Source organism: Ambystoma mexicanum, chromosome 4q (assembly GCF_040938575.1).
Source record: "Ambystoma mexicanum isolate Mex_15411 chromosome 4q, UKY_AmexF1_1, whole genome shotgun sequence".
NCBI classification, from domain to species: Eukaryota; Metazoa; Chordata; class Amphibia; order Caudata; family Ambystomatidae; genus Ambystoma; species Ambystoma mexicanum.
Window position 1 is genome coordinate 633,282,288 of NC_090928.1, and position 18,879 is coordinate 633,301,166.

General features: G+C 47.7%; 1 protein-coding gene across 2 annotated transcripts in view; it reads left to right on the forward strand.

Moving 5' to 3' along the window:
- VPS54 (VPS54 subunit of GARP complex) overlaps positions 1-18,879 on the forward strand; it is a 2,536,401-nt gene that overhangs the window by 718,365 nt on the left and 1,799,157 nt on the right. For both annotated transcript variants that reach the window (XM_069608186.1, XM_069608187.1), the window contains one exon: positions 4,498-4,629. In XM_069608186.1, the coding sequence (XP_069464287.1) occupies positions 4,498-4,629 (132 nt within the window). The remainder of the gene's footprint in view (positions 1-4,497; positions 4,630-18,879) is intronic.

Consider the following 18,879-nt stretch of genomic DNA (forward strand, 5'->3'; position numbering starts at 1 on the left):
TATTACCTCAGACAGATGGGTGCTGTCAACGGTAGCAGGGGGCTACTGTGTAGAACTTCTTCAAAAACCTCGCGGTCATCCCCCGAGACAAAAGGTACAATCCGAAGAACATCAACGGATATTTCTACAGGAAATTAGAGAGCTTCTATGAAAGGACGCCATAGAAGTGGTCCCAGCCAACCAGGTAAACAGGGGCATATATTCAACTTACTTCCTTGTGCCCAAAAAAGATCTAGCAATGCGCCCTGTATTAGATATAAGGCCTGCAAACAAGTATGTCAAGCCACAAAAGATCTGCATGAACACGCTACAAGAAGTAATCCCGCTTCTAAAAAAGGGGGATTACATGGCAACACTGGATGCCTATTTTCATATTCCAATGTTTCCAGCGCACAGAAGATTCTTGCGTTTCAAGATAGCGAACAAGCTCTACCAATTCAAGGTGATGCCCTTCCGAATAGCCTCGGCTCCAAGGGTATTCACCAAGGTACTGACGGTGGTGGCAGCGCTCCTGTGCAGGGATGCAATCCCAGTATACCCTTACTTGGACGACTGGCTCATAACAGGGGAATCGCCTCTGATTTTCAGACAAAAATCAACCACCTCCTTTCAATTGGGCTTCTCGATCAACGAGAAAAAAAATCAAGTCTGGTGCCCAGCACCTCCAAACAGTTCTTAGGAGCTATTCTAAACACATAGGAAGGGTTAGTCTTTCCCTCAGAAGAGAGTAAAGAACTGGTTACTGCAAATACCACACTTTCAGGCTGGCCGCCAAATAAGGGTACGCAAAACAATGCGTTTAATAGGCATGATGGCATCTTACATTTACCTGGTTCCCCACGGGCGCCTGCGCATGCGTCCCATACAGGAGTGGTTGGTGAAACAATGGTCACAGGCAAGCGGTCAGTGGGACGATCTAGTGGTCATTTTGCCAACACTGGTACAAATTCTTTACTGGTGGACGAGAGAGAATCTGACCAAGAGGAAACCCTTCTACGATCCACAGATACAAGCAGTGGTCACAACAGATGCCTCACTAGCTGGGTGGGGGGGTGCACTACCTGCACCACACAGCTCAGGGTCTGTGGTCTCGCTCCATGGCGCAGAACCACATTAACGTGCTCGAACTTCTATCAGTGTTCAAAGCCCTCCAAGCATTCAAACCCCATTTAACAAGTCTTTCGGTGTAGATCCTGACAGACAGCACCACAGCAATGTTTTAGATCAACAAACGGGGGGGGGGACATGTTCTCCAAATCTATCCAGACTTGCACAGAAAATCTGGAAATGGGCACTCAGACGGAAGATGTTCCTGGCATCTCAACATGTTCCAGGGGAACTCAACTCTCTAGCAGACTCGCTGAGCAGAGACCCCCTGCCAGAAGAACACGAGTGGCGTCTACACAAAGAGGTCGTAGAACACCTCTTTTCCATGTGGGGTTTTCCAACTATAGACCTATTCGCCACAAGTGAAAATCATCAATGCCCAGACTTCGCGTCCAGGTTCCCCCAACCAGGCTCCAAGGGGAACGCCCTATGGATGAATTGGTCAGGGATGTTTGCCTATGCTTTTCCACCAACCCCACTGGTGGGGAAGGAGGTGAACAAGATCCACAGGGAACCGATGACCCTCATCCAGTTGCTCCTATGTGGGCGAGACAACCATGGTTTCCACACCTACGCAGGCTGACTGTGTGCGATCCAATCAAACTCCTGTGCCAGTACAACCTACTCTCCCAGCACAAGGGGCTAACAGTGCACCCTCAGCCCAACTCAATGAACTTAGCAGCATGGCTGCTGAAGTCATAGAGTTCGGACATCTCTATTTACCACAGAGATGTATGGATATCTTGAAAGAGTCAAGGAAACCTAACACGAGCCACTGTTACTATGATAAATGGAAACAATTCGTTATTTGGTGCCAGAATAAACAAATCAACCCAGTTGATTGTACTCTTCTAATGTCGTCACCTATGTGCTCCACCTATTGGATGCATGGTTTGTGTTCAATTCACTTAGTGCTCCTGGCAGCTTTATCAGCCTACACCACTTCCCAGAACAAGGTGTCATGGTGGAAAGTGCCAGTTGTCAAAGCATTTATGGAAGGGGTAAAGAGATTCCACCCTGCAATTTCTAACCCACCACCAGGTTGTGACCTTAATGTGGTACTTACTAAGCTCATGGGCCCCCCCTTTGAGCCCATGCACAAATCTAGTCTCAAACATTTGACTTATAAAACTGCCTTCTTAGTAGCTATCACTTCCATAAGAAGGGTCAGTGAAATCCAATCTCTGTCAGTGCATGATCCTTTCTTTACTATACATAAGGACAAACTGGTTTTATGAACTCACCCTAGGTTCTCACCTAAATTCATTTCAAAATTCCACGTTAACCAGTTTATTGAGCTACCGACCTTCTTCCAAGAACCAAAAAGCTCTGCTGAGATAAAACTCCACACACTAGATGTGAAGAGGGCGGTCCTCTACTACGTAGACAAGACCAGACTGCTAAGAAAAACAGATCAGCTGTTTGTCTCCATAGCGCCAGGCAGAGAAGGAGATTGCGTCTCTAAAAACGCCATCTCAAGGTGGATAGTCAGATGTATCCAGCTGTGCTATTCCCTTTCAAATAAGACACTGCCTTTTACACCCAGGGCCCACTCCACAAGAGATACTGGAGCCACACTGGCTTTCATTGCAAATGTTCCTTTAGACAGTATTTGCAAAGCAGCTACATGGAGCTCTATACATACTTTCACTCAGCACTACTGCATTGACACCCATTCCAAGACAGATACACAAGTAAGACAAGCGGTTCTAAGACACTTATTCGCTCAGGAACCTTCTCACGTCCCACCTCCTTCTTTCACTCCTTGCTAATCTATGCACTGCATGTGATCTAAGCAGATTCCAAAAGCCTCAGAAGGGATACATTACTCACCCTAATCGTATTTCTGATGCTTGTATCTTCTTAGATTCACATGCGACCTACCCTTCCTCCCCTGGGAGAGAAGGCGCATGGATGCTTATGAGCTTGTCTGATAATTATCTGCTTGGATATAGCTGTACTCATGCTACCTCATGTCAGAAAAAACACAATCTGAGGGACCTTGACGCATGAGGGATAATGGGTACAGTGGACGTCACACTAGGGATAGTATTACTGGTACGCCCTGTCCACGTCCCTTTTCGAGTTTCGAAAACAACTGTAATACTCTGCAGCTTCCACTAGATGGCGGGCTATGCACAGCATGTGAATCGAAGCAGATACAAGCCTCAGAAATACGATTACGGTGAGTAATGTATCCCATATATTTATAATATGCAAGTGTTACTATTGTACATTATGCATTGTATTTTATTTCTTGATATGATTTATGTATCTATAGAGTTGTCTTGGTATTGATGAATTTTATCTACAGTATATGACTAATTGTGTAAATGTTTTGACAAACTATAAACACCAATTAAAAAAAGAGCAAGTATTTCATAGTTTCCAAATTAAATCTTACATTTAACCGGGCCAGTGCAACATTCTATTGGCCTGTCTAAAAGTATTACAGCAGCTTTCATATTGGTCTGATTCTTAAAGCAGCGTTACATTTCTTCTTGCCGATCAAAACATGTTATAATATGGCATTTAGAACGCACCTGTACACAAGTGTTTCTAATATGTATGTTTCCTAATAACATACATGCTTCTTTCTTTTTCTACCGCATACTGTAACAAAGGGATATGGGTATGGGGTACATCATTTTATAAAGTCAGTTCTTTAAATTCATCTTAACTTGATCTGACAATATTTGGGAAGTCAGGCAGATTAATTCTATGATCAAAGATCCCTTTTATACTTTGCACACATTTATAGTTTCCCTCATCATACGGGCTAATTCCTCTTGAAAAATATTTTTCTGATTTAAGCTGCCACTCAAGACATATCTTTCTAATAATCACTGGCAGGTTTAGCCCATAAACTGACAAGTTGGGTTCTGTATTCTTTTCCTGTGTTCTCCATTAAGAATCATTGAAGTTTAAAGTGCAAAATGTATGTATTTGTTGCCTGAACAAGGTGGTTAACTATTATAAAGGAACAGTTACATTTATTGTGCTAAGTGCATTAATCTCAGTGGTTTTTAAATTCAACCTAGTAATTGAAGTTTGGCCTTCATGTTTGTTCTCCAAGGATTTCTTTAGTTTAATTCCTGTTTATTTCCTTATGGAATGCATTGTCATGTTCTTCCAGAATCCTAGTGAGCAGTCTGGTCACTCCTCTTCCCAAGACAGTGCTGAAAAGTGGAATGTTTCTTTCGATTTGTTCTAGAAATTATAAAAATTGAACATTAACCTTGGTGCACATCAATGTGGTGCAGTCTTTCCCTCTGTGGTTCCTCATACTACATCAAGAATTGTTACGTTGGAAAGGGTGCTGTGCGGTCAAAAAGAAGTTTGGAATTGTACATGATTGAGAGAAAAGTACATTCTCTTTTTTGGTTTCAGATTTTTATGACACCAGATTTTGCCTTGGAAGATTCCTCAACATTTAATGCAGTTTTACCATGGTCCCATTTTAGTTCTGCTGGAGGCAAAGGGAGCCGTGATGCAGCTTCCTCGAAATTGCTTCAAGAAAAGGTAAATTTCACATCACTGCTACATATTTCAATAAAATGATTGAAGTGTAAATTGTCAGCAGCACATCATTGCCCCAGAATAACAAACATTATATATTTCAGTCCTCTGGGAAATTTGAGACAGAAGTCCTGGAGACTTCAGGTAGTTTCCTCATGAAACCACTGTAAATGCTGGAAGAGGCCTCCCAGAATTTTTATTTTTTTCAAATGTAAAAAAGTTATTTGTATGATCAAACATGGCATATTTTACTTTTTTTCTTTTTTTTACTTCATGTCTATTGCATTTTCCAATTATAGAAGGAAACAAAAATGACAACAGGCCCAAATTGTGCTACAATACCAAAATCACATTTCCCTTCACTCCCCCATTCCGTTCCCTTCCACCCTGCGCCTAAACTAACATCAAGACCCCACACGACATGTGGTGAATGAAAACAAAGCAGCAAAAACATCCTAGTAGCTGCAGTTATTCACTCCAGGCAGCATGACGAATAATCCCAGAAAAAATCTGAGGGGCCGTAGCATTCTCGACACATCAAAATCTAGCAGACAAAAGCATTTCACACTCCCATATATTTACCCTGAAACCCCATCTACCCCATTTCCATCCGAGCACAACCCCCATGAAGGGCCGCCATGATGTTTTCCGTCCAATAAATATCCTTGGCCTGTCCCGACAGTCCCTCCCGCTTCCAATGACATGCCAAACAGGCCCTGGCCGCCAGCAACAGAAAGTGGACCATTACAGGTAGACCCCTATCGTCATCCTCCCTCTCTGCCAAACCAAACACCAACATGGGCTGCAGAGGCCGATCTAACCCTTCCACTCCTTTATCCACCCCAAGACCTCTGTCCAATAGACCTGCTTTCTTTCGCATGCCCACCAAATGTCAGGGCGTGGCCAGCACTTCACAACTAGGCCGGCGGAGAAGGCTGACCACTGCATATATTTTGTAAAGGTGGATACAATCATATCGCCACCGATGGAGGAGCTCAATGCCATGCAACTAATACTGACGTCTTAAACGCCTTTCGACACATCAGCCAGAGTGTGTGGTCAATCTCCATCCCAAGTCCCTTTCCCATCTGCCTTAGAGACCATCTGTCCCCCTTCCTGAAGCTACTACAAAAGCACCATACAACGCTGGGATCAACCCTTTCGTATCCAAATAAGAGTCCAATATCTTCTCAACCTGAATAAGCTCCCTTTGTAGCTGTGGTTTCCATTTCTCAGCCGTGAGAACCCCTTTAAGCCGTAAATACAAAAAGACCATCAACTTCCCTATATCTAGCCCCTCTTCTAACTCCTGAATAGATATAAAGTACCCCCCTCACCATAGTTGCCCCACCCTGGCCAAACCCCTGCCAAACCAAGCCTGATAACTGGGCAAATCATTAATCTCTTTTCTTATCCCAGGGGCCCACAAGTGACTCCCCGCATTCCCGTCCCCCAGCAAACAGACGTCCAAAATAACCCCCAGGATGTGATGCTCACGAATCCTCTTTGGAATCTTCCCCCTGGGAACCCACATCCATTCCCCAACTGTGGCTGGCTTCAAATGGAGATTTTCAGGGGAAACAATACTGCCTGTCCCGTTCCTCCCATAAGTGGGAGACCAACATCCGCAACTGCACCACCTTGTAGTACCCTAAACGATCCAGAAAGGAGACCTCTGGCCACTGGGAAGAGTGAAGCGATTATTGGGGAGTGCTTCCTCGGCACCGAATAGAGGCCCTAGATTCCCTATGGGACTGAAAAGGGAAATTAGGCCGATTTTGAATACCCACAGGGCCAGGGCTCCGAGAACACGACCCTGGAAAGGAAGATGCAGGAAGAAGGGGAGGACCCCATGTCCATGAAGAGGGACATTGCCTGATTACTAGAGGATATCCGAGGAATGACGGTGGATATTGGAGGCAAAGTGGACAAAATTAATGTCCGGATTGACTCAATGGACGAGAGGTTGCAAGCGGTGGAAAATAATCTGTCCTCCCTTAAGGAAACTCAGATATGAGGATGGCGGAACTTGAGAGGAGAAAAGGGGAAATCACACTTAAAATGGACATCTATGAGAAAGGAGGAACAACTTGCAATTCTTTGGGGTGCCAAAGTAAGAGGGTGAGACGGAAAGAGACCTCCGCAGGTTTGTCCATGAAATGGCGAAGTGCTGTTCGGAGATGATACCATCGACGAGCCCAAAATTGACAGGGTACACAGAGCAGGTAGAGCAGGCAGAGGCCCGAGATCTGTGCTAGCTCGGTTTAATAACTATCCAGACAAGCAGAAAATATTGGAAAGGGCGAGGGGGGGTAGGCACGGTAACTCTGGGCAACGCCAAAGTTGCGATTTTTCAAGACCTGTCTTCACTTATGTTGTCAGAGAGGCGTCTATCTGCACCCCTCACAAAATGGCTGAATGAGAAGGGGGTACGATACAGATGGGGCTTCCCCTTCTCCATCTCCTTCGAGGTGGATGGTACGACTATAAACTGGTCAAAGAGGAGGATATACACATGGTCACCAGGGAGCTGATGGAAGATCGAAGGCCCCCCGAGGACAGGAGGTGGTGCATACAAGGACCAAACAGGCGCAAGGTGCCAGCCTCGAGGAAATAGAGGCAGCTTAAAACCCTGTCAACGGGGGACACTTGACCTATGGCCTGTGCATCTCTTTGGTGGGGGTGGGAGAGGGTGCGGGACCGCTGGTCTCGGAGGCGCCTTCCCTTTTTTTTCTCTGGAGGCGGGCAGCTGGGCTCTGAAGGTCCGTTAAGGGGCATGTGATGGACCCTCAATTGAAGCCTGTTGAGGGGCTTAGTTATTGGAATAGATGCTGGAATAAACTGTTTATACCAGATGGGTCTGGTGGTAGTGTTGGGGGATGAGATGTTTGGATTTTGAAATGTTGTTGCATGAAGGGGGCAGGGGGCTCATCGTCTTGGTTCAAATGGTTGGCACGGGGTTCGGGTCCTATTGGTGGCACAGGATTCATCCAGTGATGGTAACAGGTGGATACCGGGCGCCGCAAGGGAGGGGGGAGAGGGGAGAGGGAGGAGGGGCAGGGTGTCTCCTTGAGATTCAGAGGGGGTACGACTATGCGCGATCACAAGCCACACTGAGATTACCTGGGGTATGAAGTGGTCTGTCCAAATTGATGTGCTTAAGGTGGGGAGATGGACCCTAAATAGTGGGGAGAGGAATGATAGTTTGCGGATTCCGGAGAGAGCTGGGATTGACGTTCACTTTAACCAGGAAATTTGGTTATCCAGGAGTGAGAAAAGGAGAATCCCCTGTGGTCTTGTGGGACAGGAATACTGTAGTTCTGGGGACTCAAGAAAGGGGGTTGGTATCCTGCTACACAGGAGATTGAAAATTGAGGTAGCGAAATGTGGAGGTGCCCCAGAGGGAAGGGCGGTTCTGCTGTCTGGTTTCATACGGGGGATCAGTTTTACCTTTATGGCGGCGTACGCTCCTAGCCATGGTCAGCTATGTTTTCTAGAGCCCATACTAGCAAGACATCTGAATGAGGGGACAAGGACACCTGGTAGTGGGGGTGGGGGGAGAATCTCAGCATGTGGGCAGATGTTCAGTGTGATAGGAGAACCATGGGACCAGCAACGGCAAGGACTGCACAGCTGGGGGGGATTGCAGGCTTGCCTGGACTCTTACGGAACCCTTGGCGCTTCTTTCACCCCTAGGAACATGCATTTATGTTCTACTCCATGCCACATGGGACGTATACTAGGATGGATTATTTGTATGTGCCAAGAGAGCTTCTCGAGGTGGCATCAGATTCTGAGATCCACCCGATTACCTGGTCGGACCACGACATGGTATACCTGGATTTGCAATGGTTTGGGCTGGGTCCTGGGAAATCGATATGGAGGTGCAACGAGTCCCTATGGAAGGACAAGGTCTTTAGGGAAGAGTTTGAAGAGGCAATGGAGTATTTCCTCTTGAATGATACGCAAGAAGTGGATCAGGGTACAGTTTGTGAAGGGGGCAAGGTGACATGGAGGGGTCTCCTGATCAGGGTGGGGGGTACGTAAAAAGTGGGAGGGGAATTTGTTGGAGAATAGGCTGCGTGCAGAGATAGGGACCTTGGAGGAAAGAATACGAGCAACGGAAGAAGGGGCGGGGAGTGGATAGAGGAAGTACGGGTAAGAGGGAGGAATGCTGTCTTTTAGAAGTAAGTGTAGTCCAGAAGCTCCAGTTTCTAAAGCAAAAGTATTATGAAAAAGGGGACAAGGCTGGCAGCGCGGTTGCAAGGCCAACTGGTGGAAAGATGGATATCTGGTTTGCAGGGGCTGCAGGGCACCCCAGTGACATCACCTGGGGAGGGATAGTCAAGGGTTTTGCCGACTTTCACGAAGGTCTATATAAGGAGAGGGACCAGCCATCAGGGGATGGGTTGGCACCTTACTTGGAGGACGTGTCCCTTCCGGCATTGACTCAGGAAGAGGCAAGGTCAATGGATGACCCCATCAGTGGGGAGGAAATCATGCAGGCCATACGGAAATTGCACTTGGGTAAGGCACCAGGGGAAAACTGGTATACTGCGTGTTTGTATATTTGCAGGGACCCTGGTCCCACATCTAGTCAAATTGTCTAATAACATATTGGAAACCGGACGTGCCCCGAGATCGTTCATACGGGTGCTTATTTTGGTTATACTTGGAGGGTAGAAATCCCAGCTCTGTAGCTCGTATCGCCCGATCTCTCAACGTGGACGCAAAATTGTTCACCCATGTGTTGGCGACTAGGCTGGATGCCCACATGCCAAGTTTGGTGTACGCGGACCCAGTGGGCTTCATTGGGGGCAGACCCAATGCGTAAAACCCTCCATCTGATCAAAGGGGCGAGGGAGGGAACCCACGCTCCTATCAGTCGACGCAGAAAAAGCATTTGACAGAGTGTACTGGGGGTTTGTAAGGTCGGTCCTTGGCAAGTTTCGAATAGGTGATAAGTTCCTGCGGAGAACCATGGCACTGTACTCGGAACCGACAGGTTTGTGTGGCCGCAAACGGGAATTTTTCATGGTGGTTCGGGCTGGGTCGGGGGCACCAGACAGGGGTGTCCCCTCTTGCAGCTCCTTTTCACGATGTCCTTGGAGCCCCTGGCCCAGAGGCTGCGGAACGACTCCCGGGTGGAGGGAATTATCGTGGGTGGAGTAGAATATAAGCTGGGTTTACACACCAACAATATCTTATTGCATCTTGGAAACCCGATGTCCTCGGTCCCACTGGCGGTGGAAATAGTGGAGCAATATGGGCTCTTTGCAGGTTTTAAAATGAACAAAGGGAAATACATCCTCATCCCACTGCACCCAGAGGGGGAGGACAATAGGCGTGGTCTAATCGCACTGGGAATGAGGATTGAGGAGGATAAACTGCGGTACATAGGGATAGATGTCACGGGAAGGATGGGGTTCTATATGAGGCCAATTTCCCCTCACTGTTAGCAAGGCTATTCGACGACTTGGAGAGATGGGGCAAACTGACGATCTCATGGCTGGGACGGTAAAACACTGTAAAGATGAACTTTCTCTCCAGAATGCTTTATTTATTTCAAATTCTCCCGATTCGGATCCCGCACTGATTCTTTCGGGAGGTCAAGCACTGGCTCTTGTGGTTCCTGTGGCAGTGGAAAAAAGCCAGAGTGGCATATGAGGTACTGATTCTCCCAGAGTTCTAATTCTGCATCTGAGGGAATGGCGGGACTCCCAAAGGGTGGATCTGGACAATTGTTCCAGGGGGACGTTGTGGGGTGGGGGTGGATCTGGGTACCAAGAGATCCTATCCGCGAAGGATCAGGGAACATCCTATTCTGGGGGTCATTTGGAACATTTGGAGGAAGGGGCCGGAGATGAGGCGGGTGACAGCGTTGCCCTCTCAGAGCCACATGCGGGTTCCGGGGGTGAGGGATTTGATCCCAAACCTGGACAGTTTCCAAACAGGGTTCAAAGCGGGGTTAACAAGGATTGGCCAGTCGTGGTGGAATGGCCGCTTCATCTCATTGGTAGACTTCGAGGAAGCGCTGGGAATAGGGAAACTGTGTTCTCATACCTTCAACTGAAGGGGGTGATCACGGTGGAGCCCTGGAAGGATCTGATACAGAGGGAGCTCACCGCCATGGAGAAGGAAATGAGATGCTTAATTTCATCCTTATATATGGTGCTACTGGAAGTGAGCAGGGGAAGCACAGAGAAGCTTTGTAGGAAAAGGGAGTGGAACTGTATGACCACTTGTAGGGACAGATGTGTCGCGGCGCGTACAGGGGTTCCATTGCATTCCTGTATAAACTTCACACAATCAAATTACTCCAAAGGTGACAATATGATCCAGTGCGGCTCTCAAAGATGCTCCCAGACACAAGTCCTCTCTGTTGGCATGAATGTGGGGAACGGGCCGACTACTGGCACATGTGGTGGGGCTGTGAGAGGGTTCAAATATATTGGGATGAGGTCCTTGGATGGATTAAGGAACTGGAGGGAGTCCCCTGAAGGAAGACGCCACATTTGGTATTATTTGGACTGGAGGGCAGTGAAGGGGAATATAGCAGCCTCCCCATGACTACCGCACTTTCTATTATTAGCGGGCAGGGCGTGTTTGGCAAGGTACTGGAAGAGGTTACTGCTTCGAGGGAAGAAGGTATGGGTGTCATGATCTCTGCTTCCAAAAGGTCAGGGTTTTCCCAACTCCCTTGGAAGCAGATCCATAACCCAGGTTCCGAGTGCCAACCAGTCCCAATTGGGACCTTTTGGACCCAGTCCTGGCGCCAGTGGCACCAGGCTCATAAATATGCCCAGTCCCAGCGCTGGAAGCGCCGGGCTCATAATGCTTGGGTGGACTTACCTGCAGCAGACCATGCTGCTTACTTGCCTGCCAGTTGAGCCTCTGATCCTCTTCTGTTTGGAACTACTTTTCCTGTTGGGTGGGGCAGGAGCCACTCCCTAGATTCAGAACACTGGAACTCTTCTGGAAAGCAGGAACTCTTTTCTTACCTAGGCGTGGCTGTGGAAGGAGACACCTAAGCACTACAGGAGGCTATTTAAACCACACCCGATGGATGAATCTTGCTTTGCGTTATTCTGCATCCTCTGCAGCAGAACGCTCATCGTGTCTTCTGCATCTGATCCTGGGCCTAAGGAAAAAGGCTTACCATCCTGAATCCAGTCTTCAGCAACACCTATAAAGACAAGAAAGAACAGGTTAGCATTACGGTCTTCAGTGACAGCTCTTCACTTACCTGGTCCATCGGCTGTCACCAACGCCTCGCACTGCATTCCGGCATCTGAAAGACAAAGGTTTACCTACTCTTCGTGCGCTCCGGAGGTCTTCACACTGCATTCCGGCATCCGAAAGACAAAAGCTTACCAACTCTTCGCACGCTCCGGAGGCCTTCGGCGCTGCATCCCGCATCTGAAAGACAAAACAAGGTGCGTTTAAAGACATTGGGGAACTTTAATACTCACGTGCCATTACTCCTTTCCACATCTAACCCACTGGGTATTCCGGCACCCTGCAGCCGCTCCGAACTTGTACCTGCAAAATAAAAAGACAGTTAGAGCGCATCGTGAAGCAGGCAACAAGCGCTTACTTACGTGCTTCCAGGCGCTTCTATTCATCACACGGGCTCCATCTTCAACTCACTTCAGCCCGTCATCCGCCATTGCCGGAACCCTGCAAAACAAGAAACATCATGACTAAAGACTTTAAAGACATTAGAATTACCCGAAACTTATCGTTCGTGCAGTAAACGACGGACAGCAGTCCTCTGAAGTCAAGAGGCCTACTCCCCTTATCCAGTGAAGAAACTGGTTACAGCACCCTGCCCCGAGGCAGATGGAGAGCACGGCGTTCACTTACCTAAGACATCTTACCCTTCAAGTCAGACATACAGTGCACAGAGGTCCAGCCCAAAGAGCCAGCCGTGTGTTACACATCACCTTTGCAGATACGGTATACGCCCAGTCAAGACCGGCGCCTCTACGGGAATCAGGTGAGCGTTACAGAACGCAAAGCCTACCACAAAACTCCCGTCCAGGCGCTATGGAAACCTCGGATACCGACCAGCTAGCCCAGTTACTTGGGGAACTAAGGGCAGAAGTGCATGCAGCCCGTCAGGAAACGAAAGCTCTAAGAAGGGAACTGATTATTTCCAAGGAGCGAACAGATGATCTCGCTAGACAATTGCTACAGTCACAAGCCTTACCCGCATCTGGGGGAAATCTTCCTTCTACATCCTCTATGAATCCAGTGCAGATCAACCTACCTGGGAATGTACCTCTGGCTCCGCCCGAACGATTTTCTGGTGACCCAAAGAGGTTTGCAGTATTTATCAATCAGTGCCGGTTGCATTTCTTATGCCGGCCAGCAGCCTTTCCAACTGATCAAGCTAAAGTAGCTTTCGTGCTTTCGTACCTTAGTGGCAATGCGGCAGACTGGTCGATCCCTCTAGTAAATCAAGATGATCCAGTCCTCCATGATTTTCAAGCTTTTCAGCTCAGTATGGAAAAACTGTTCGCAAGACATTCACAGGGGCAGGCCTTGGACAATGAGCTTCTTTCGTTGCGACAAGGTAATCAAGACCTTTTGGCTTATATTGCGTCTTTCAACAGACTGATAGTGGAAACTCAATGGCCTGAGGACAAAAGGATTACGCTGTTTTATAGAGGTCTACGTGGAGAGCTCAAAGATGTGTTAGCCCAAGTAGTGAATCCCCCACAAGATTGTTCGGACTATATAGACTTAGTCGTTCAACTAGATCACAGACTGCAGAACAGGAAGGCCGATCGTTCCAAGTTTGATGCTCGAGTATTTTCCAAACCGCCAACTCCTTCCAAAGGAGTAGACTCCGGGGAACCCATGCAAATAGGGGGTCTGAAAGGTCCTCTAACACAAAAGGAGCGGGAAAAGAGAAAACGGTTGCAATTATGCCTCTATTGCGGAAACTCAGGGCACTTTCTTCGAGACTGTCCGGTGAAACCTGCCAAGAAGGCAGTAGGAGCTGCAGTTACCAAAGTTACAAACTCTGAGCAGGGAAACGACCTCGCCCGACAAGAATAGAGGTCCTCTTGCCGAGCGTAAAAACCAGTTCCGTGACCTCGCATTTCGTGATACCCATGGTCCTCATTAGCCCTGATAATCCGGATCGATTACATGCAATTGAAGCTTACGTCGACAGCGGTGCCATCGGCAATTATGTGGATCATGAAATGGTTTTGAGGATGAATCTAACTCTTTGTCCCAAGGCTGTAAAGGACGTCATTACTACGGTGGATGGTACGGAGATAGCCTCCGGGCCAGTAACGCATACCACTCAAGAGGTGACGCTAGTAAGTCAAGATGGACACCATGAGAAGATCGTGTTCGATGTGATCAAGGCCCCTCAGTTTCAGATTATTCTAGGAATACCTTGGTTAGAGAAACACAATCCTCTGATCAATTGGCGAGCAAGAACGGTCCAGTTTCCAGAATGTGTCTCTACTTGTCACCCTCCACCTGGTGTTGCACTGGCAGCAATTTCTTCAGAGACTCCCCAGTTACCTCCCGAATACCAAGATGTTTTCCGGAAGGATCAGGCTAACTCTCTACCTCCTCATAGGTCTTATGACTGCCAGATAGACCTGATACCTGGATCTACTCCTCCTTGTAGTAGAATTTATGCCCTCACCGAGCCTGAGAACCTTCACCTTCGACAATACCTGGATCAATACCTGGCATATGGGTTTATTCGTCCTTCCAAGTCCCCTGCTTCTTCAGCTTTGTTCTTCGTTCCAAAAAAGGAAGGAGACCTTAGAACTTGTATAGATTATCGCTCCCTGAACCAGACAAGAATAGATATCCGTTACCTTTGATCCCTGAGCTCCTGGACCAAGTCAGAAAAGCATGCATATATACAAAGCTGGATCTTAGAGGAGCTTACCACTTGGTACGAGTAAAAGAGGGCGATGAATGGAAGACGGCCTTCCGCACCAAGTATGGACTATTTGAATATCAGGTCATGCCCTTCGGACTTTGCAATGCCCCGGCCGCCTTTCAATATTTTATGAACGATGTCCTCAGAGAGCTCATAGATGTGTGTGTTGTTGTTTACATTGACGACAACCTCGTTTATTCTTCATCGGAAACACGTGAAAATGGTCCTCGAAAGATTGCGTCAACACAAACTTTTCGCTAAGTTGGAAAAATGTGTTTTCAACGTGACTGAAGTTGAATTCTTGGGATTCATATTATCACCTGGCGGAGTGCGTATGGATTCAAAGAAGGTCGATGCAGTTCTCAAATGGCCATCACCATCCTCCGTAAAAGGTGTGCAAAGCATGTTAGGCTTCGCTAACTTTTACCGCAGGTTTATCCCCGAATTCTCTCGAATAGTCCATCCCATCACTGCCTTGTTAAAGAAAAACAAACGTTTTGAATGGTCTACCGAGGCGGAACAAGCTTTCCAGGATTTGAAGACTAAATTTATCTCTGCACCAATCTTAAAACACCCTCGCCCCGAACTCCCCTACATCGTGGAAACTGATGCTTCAAGCCTTGCCATGGGGGCAGTTCTATCACAAAAGGACCCGGTAACCAATCAGTTGCATCCCGTGGCATTTTGGTCCCGCAAATTCTCGCCTCCTGAAATCAATTACACGATTACTGACAAGGAACTTCTGGCTATCAAGTCTGCCTTTAAGGCTTGGCGGCATTATCTGCTGGGGGCCCGACACACCGTTACTGTGATTACGGATCACCGAAACCTGCAATATTTGAAAACCGCAAAAGCCCAATCCTCTAGACAACTCCGTTGGGCATTATTCTTTGCCGAGTTTGACTTCATAATTACCTATCGACCTGGTACAAAGAACGGTAAAGCTGATGCCCTTTCTCGGATGGGAGTGGAAGAACACTTGATCAACCCTAAACCTGTACCAATCATTCCCAAACAAAGAATTCTGGGTGTAATCGCCACAGAATCCATAGAGGAAGTTAAGGATAAGGCCAGGCAACTTGTAACTCCAGCAGACATACAGAATTGGCATCTGCAGGGAAAGGACTTTGCAGTAAAGGACAACTTATTGTATTTCCAAGAACGATTATACCTACCCAGCACAGATTTACAGAAAAAAGTAATCTTTTGTTATCACGATTCTTTAATGGAAGGACATCCCGGTATGGCCAAGACCTCAGAAAAGATCAAGCGCTACTTCTGGTGGCCGTCTTGGAAAAAAGATATCAGAGACTTTATAATGTCCTGTGGAGTATGCGCCCAAAACAAGAGTCAAAAGGAAAGACCAGCAGGCCTCTTACGCCCTATTGACATCCCACCTCGCCCTTGGCATACGCTTTCTATGGACTTCATCACCGATCTACCTCCATGCTCCGGATACAATACGATTCTAGTAATCGTGGACTTATTCTCCAAGATGGCGCATTTCATTCCGCTCAAAGGCTTGCCAATAGCAGCAACTCTGGCCCGAGAATTTCTCGAAAACATCGTCCGACTGCACGGTTTTCCTTCGGTTCTAATTTCGGATCGAGGTAGTCAATTTATTTCTCATTTTTGGCGAAGTTGCTGTCGGTCGGCTCAAATTGATGTGAGACTATCGACCAGTCACCATCCTCAGACCGACGGACAAACCGAGAGGACCAATCAAACTCTGGAACAGTATTTACGCTGCATGCTGCAACAAACTGAAAAAACTTGGAAAGACATCCTTTGGATAGCCGAATATGCCTACAATAACTCTGTCCATTCGGGAACTGGGAAAACCCCGTTTTTTCTTTTGTACGGCAGTCACCCTCGAACCTCGGAGTTGGATCCCCTCCAAGATCTTGAAACACCAGCAGTAGACTACCTGCATTCTACAATCACCCAAGCCTTTAAGGAAGCTGTTTCTCACCTCCAAAGGGCTAAAGAACAATACAAGAAAGGAGCAGATCAACATCGGAAGGAAGCCCCTCAATATCAAGTAGGGGATCAAGTCTGGTTATCCACCAAATATCTACCTCTAAAAGGGCCACGCACATTCAACCCAAGATACCTTGGTCCCTATTCCATCACTACCATAGCAAACCCAGTAGCGGTCAAGTTGGACTTGCCCCCGCACATGAAGATACATCCGGTCTTCCACGTCTCTCTATTAAAACCCGTGCAACCTCAAACCCGACTAACTAAATCTCCAAAACCTATCCTAGTTGATGGAGAACTCGAGTTTGAAGTCAAAAGCATTCTGGACTCCAAGATCTCCAAATCTAAACTATTTTACCTAATTGACTGGAAAGGCTACGGGCCCCAAGAGAGATCCTGGGAACCTGCTGAATATGTCCACGCTCCTCGCCTAATCAAAAGATTTCACCGAACATTTCCTGACAAGCCAAAACCCCCGGAGAAGCCCGGTTTGGGAGGGGCCTTGGGGGGGGGGTACTGTCATGATCTCTGCTTCCAAAAGGTCAGGGTTTTCCCAACTCCCTTGGAAGCAGATCCATAACCCAGGTTCCGAGTGCCAACCAGTCCCAATTGGGACCTTTTGGACCCAGTCCTGGCGCCAGTGGCACCAGGCTCATAAATATGCCCAGTCCCAGCGCTGGGAGCGCCGGGCTCATAATGCTTGGGTGGACTTACCTGCAGCAGACCATGCTGCTTACTTGCCTGCCAGTTGAGCCTCTGATCCTCTTCTGTTTGGAACTACTTTTCCTGTTGGGTGGGGCAGGAGCCACTCCCTAGATTCAGAACACTGGAACTCTTCTGGAAAGCAGGAACTCTTTTCTTACCTAGGCGTGGCTGTGGAAGGAGACACCTAAGCACTACAGGAGGCTATTTAAACCACACCCGATGGATGAATCTTGCTTTGCGTTATTCTGCATCCTCTGCAGCAGAACGCTCATCGTGTCTTCTGCATCTGATCCTGGGCCTAAGGAAAAAGGCTTACCATCCTGAATCCAGTCTTCAGCAACACCTATAAAGACAAGAAAGAACAGGTTAGCATTACGGTCTTCAGTGACAGCTCTTCACTTACCTGGTCCATCGGCTGTCACCAACGCCTCGCGCTGCATTCCGGCATCTGAAAGACAAAGGCTTACCTACTCTTCGTGCGCTCCGGAGGTCTTCACACTGCATTCCGGCATCCGAAAGACAAAAGCTTACCAACTCTTCGCACGCTCCGGAGGCCTTCGGCGCTGCATCCCGCATCTGAAAGACAAAACAAGGTGCATTTAAAGACATTGGGGAACTTTAATACTCACGTGCCATTACTCCTTTCCACATCTAACCCACTGGGTATTCCGGCACCCTGCAGCCGCTCCGAACTTGTACCTGCAAAATAAAAAGACAGAGCGCATCGTGAAGCAGGCAACAAGCGCTTACTTACGTGCTTCCAGGCGCTTCTATTCATCACACGGGCTCCATCTTCAACTCACTTCAGCCCGTCATCCGCCATCGCCGGAACCCTGCAAAACAAGAAACATCATTACTAAAGACTTTAAAGACATTAGAATTACCCGAAACTTACCGTTCGTGCAGTAAATGACGGACAGCAGTCCTCTGAAGTCAAGAGGCCTGCTCCCCTTATCCAGTGAAGAAACTGGTTACAGCACCCTGCCCCGAGGCAGATGGAGAGCACGGCGTTCACTTACCTAAGACATCTTACCCTTCAAGTCAGACATACAGTGCACAGAGGTCCAGCCCAAAGAGCCAGCCGTGTGTTACACATCACCTTTGCAGATACGGTATACGCCCAGTCAAGACCGGCGCCTCTACGGGAATCAGGTGAGCGTTACAATGGGTAAATGCCGGGGAAAGTATATGCGTGATTGAGAGAATTACAGCAACTATACATGGCTGGGGTGCATGGGCCAGACGGAATGGGGGAATTTAGGAACAGATATATTCCAACGGAAGTTTGAACTGGAGATCAAAGGGCTCTGAGGGGGACGGTAGGAGCGGTGGAGGCGGTGCAAGGTTCTACTTTTATGAATGTGCAAGAGTTGTGAGGGTTAAAGGACACGAGACAATGATGAAATGCCAGATTGTGAGGGGGAATGATTCAGGCAGACCATACTCAGGGGAGATTTACTGAAGACAGATGGTTGTGACGGCAAGAGTTGAGGGGCGGGGGGGCGTGGAGGGGGTTTATACAGGGCGGGGTTAATTGTTATGTGGACCACTTTGGCTGGATACTGATACTTGGCAGTACTGTGCTTTGTGTTTTGAAAAATTACAAATTTTAATTTGAAAGTAAAAGATCCAGAAATTCCACGCCCCTC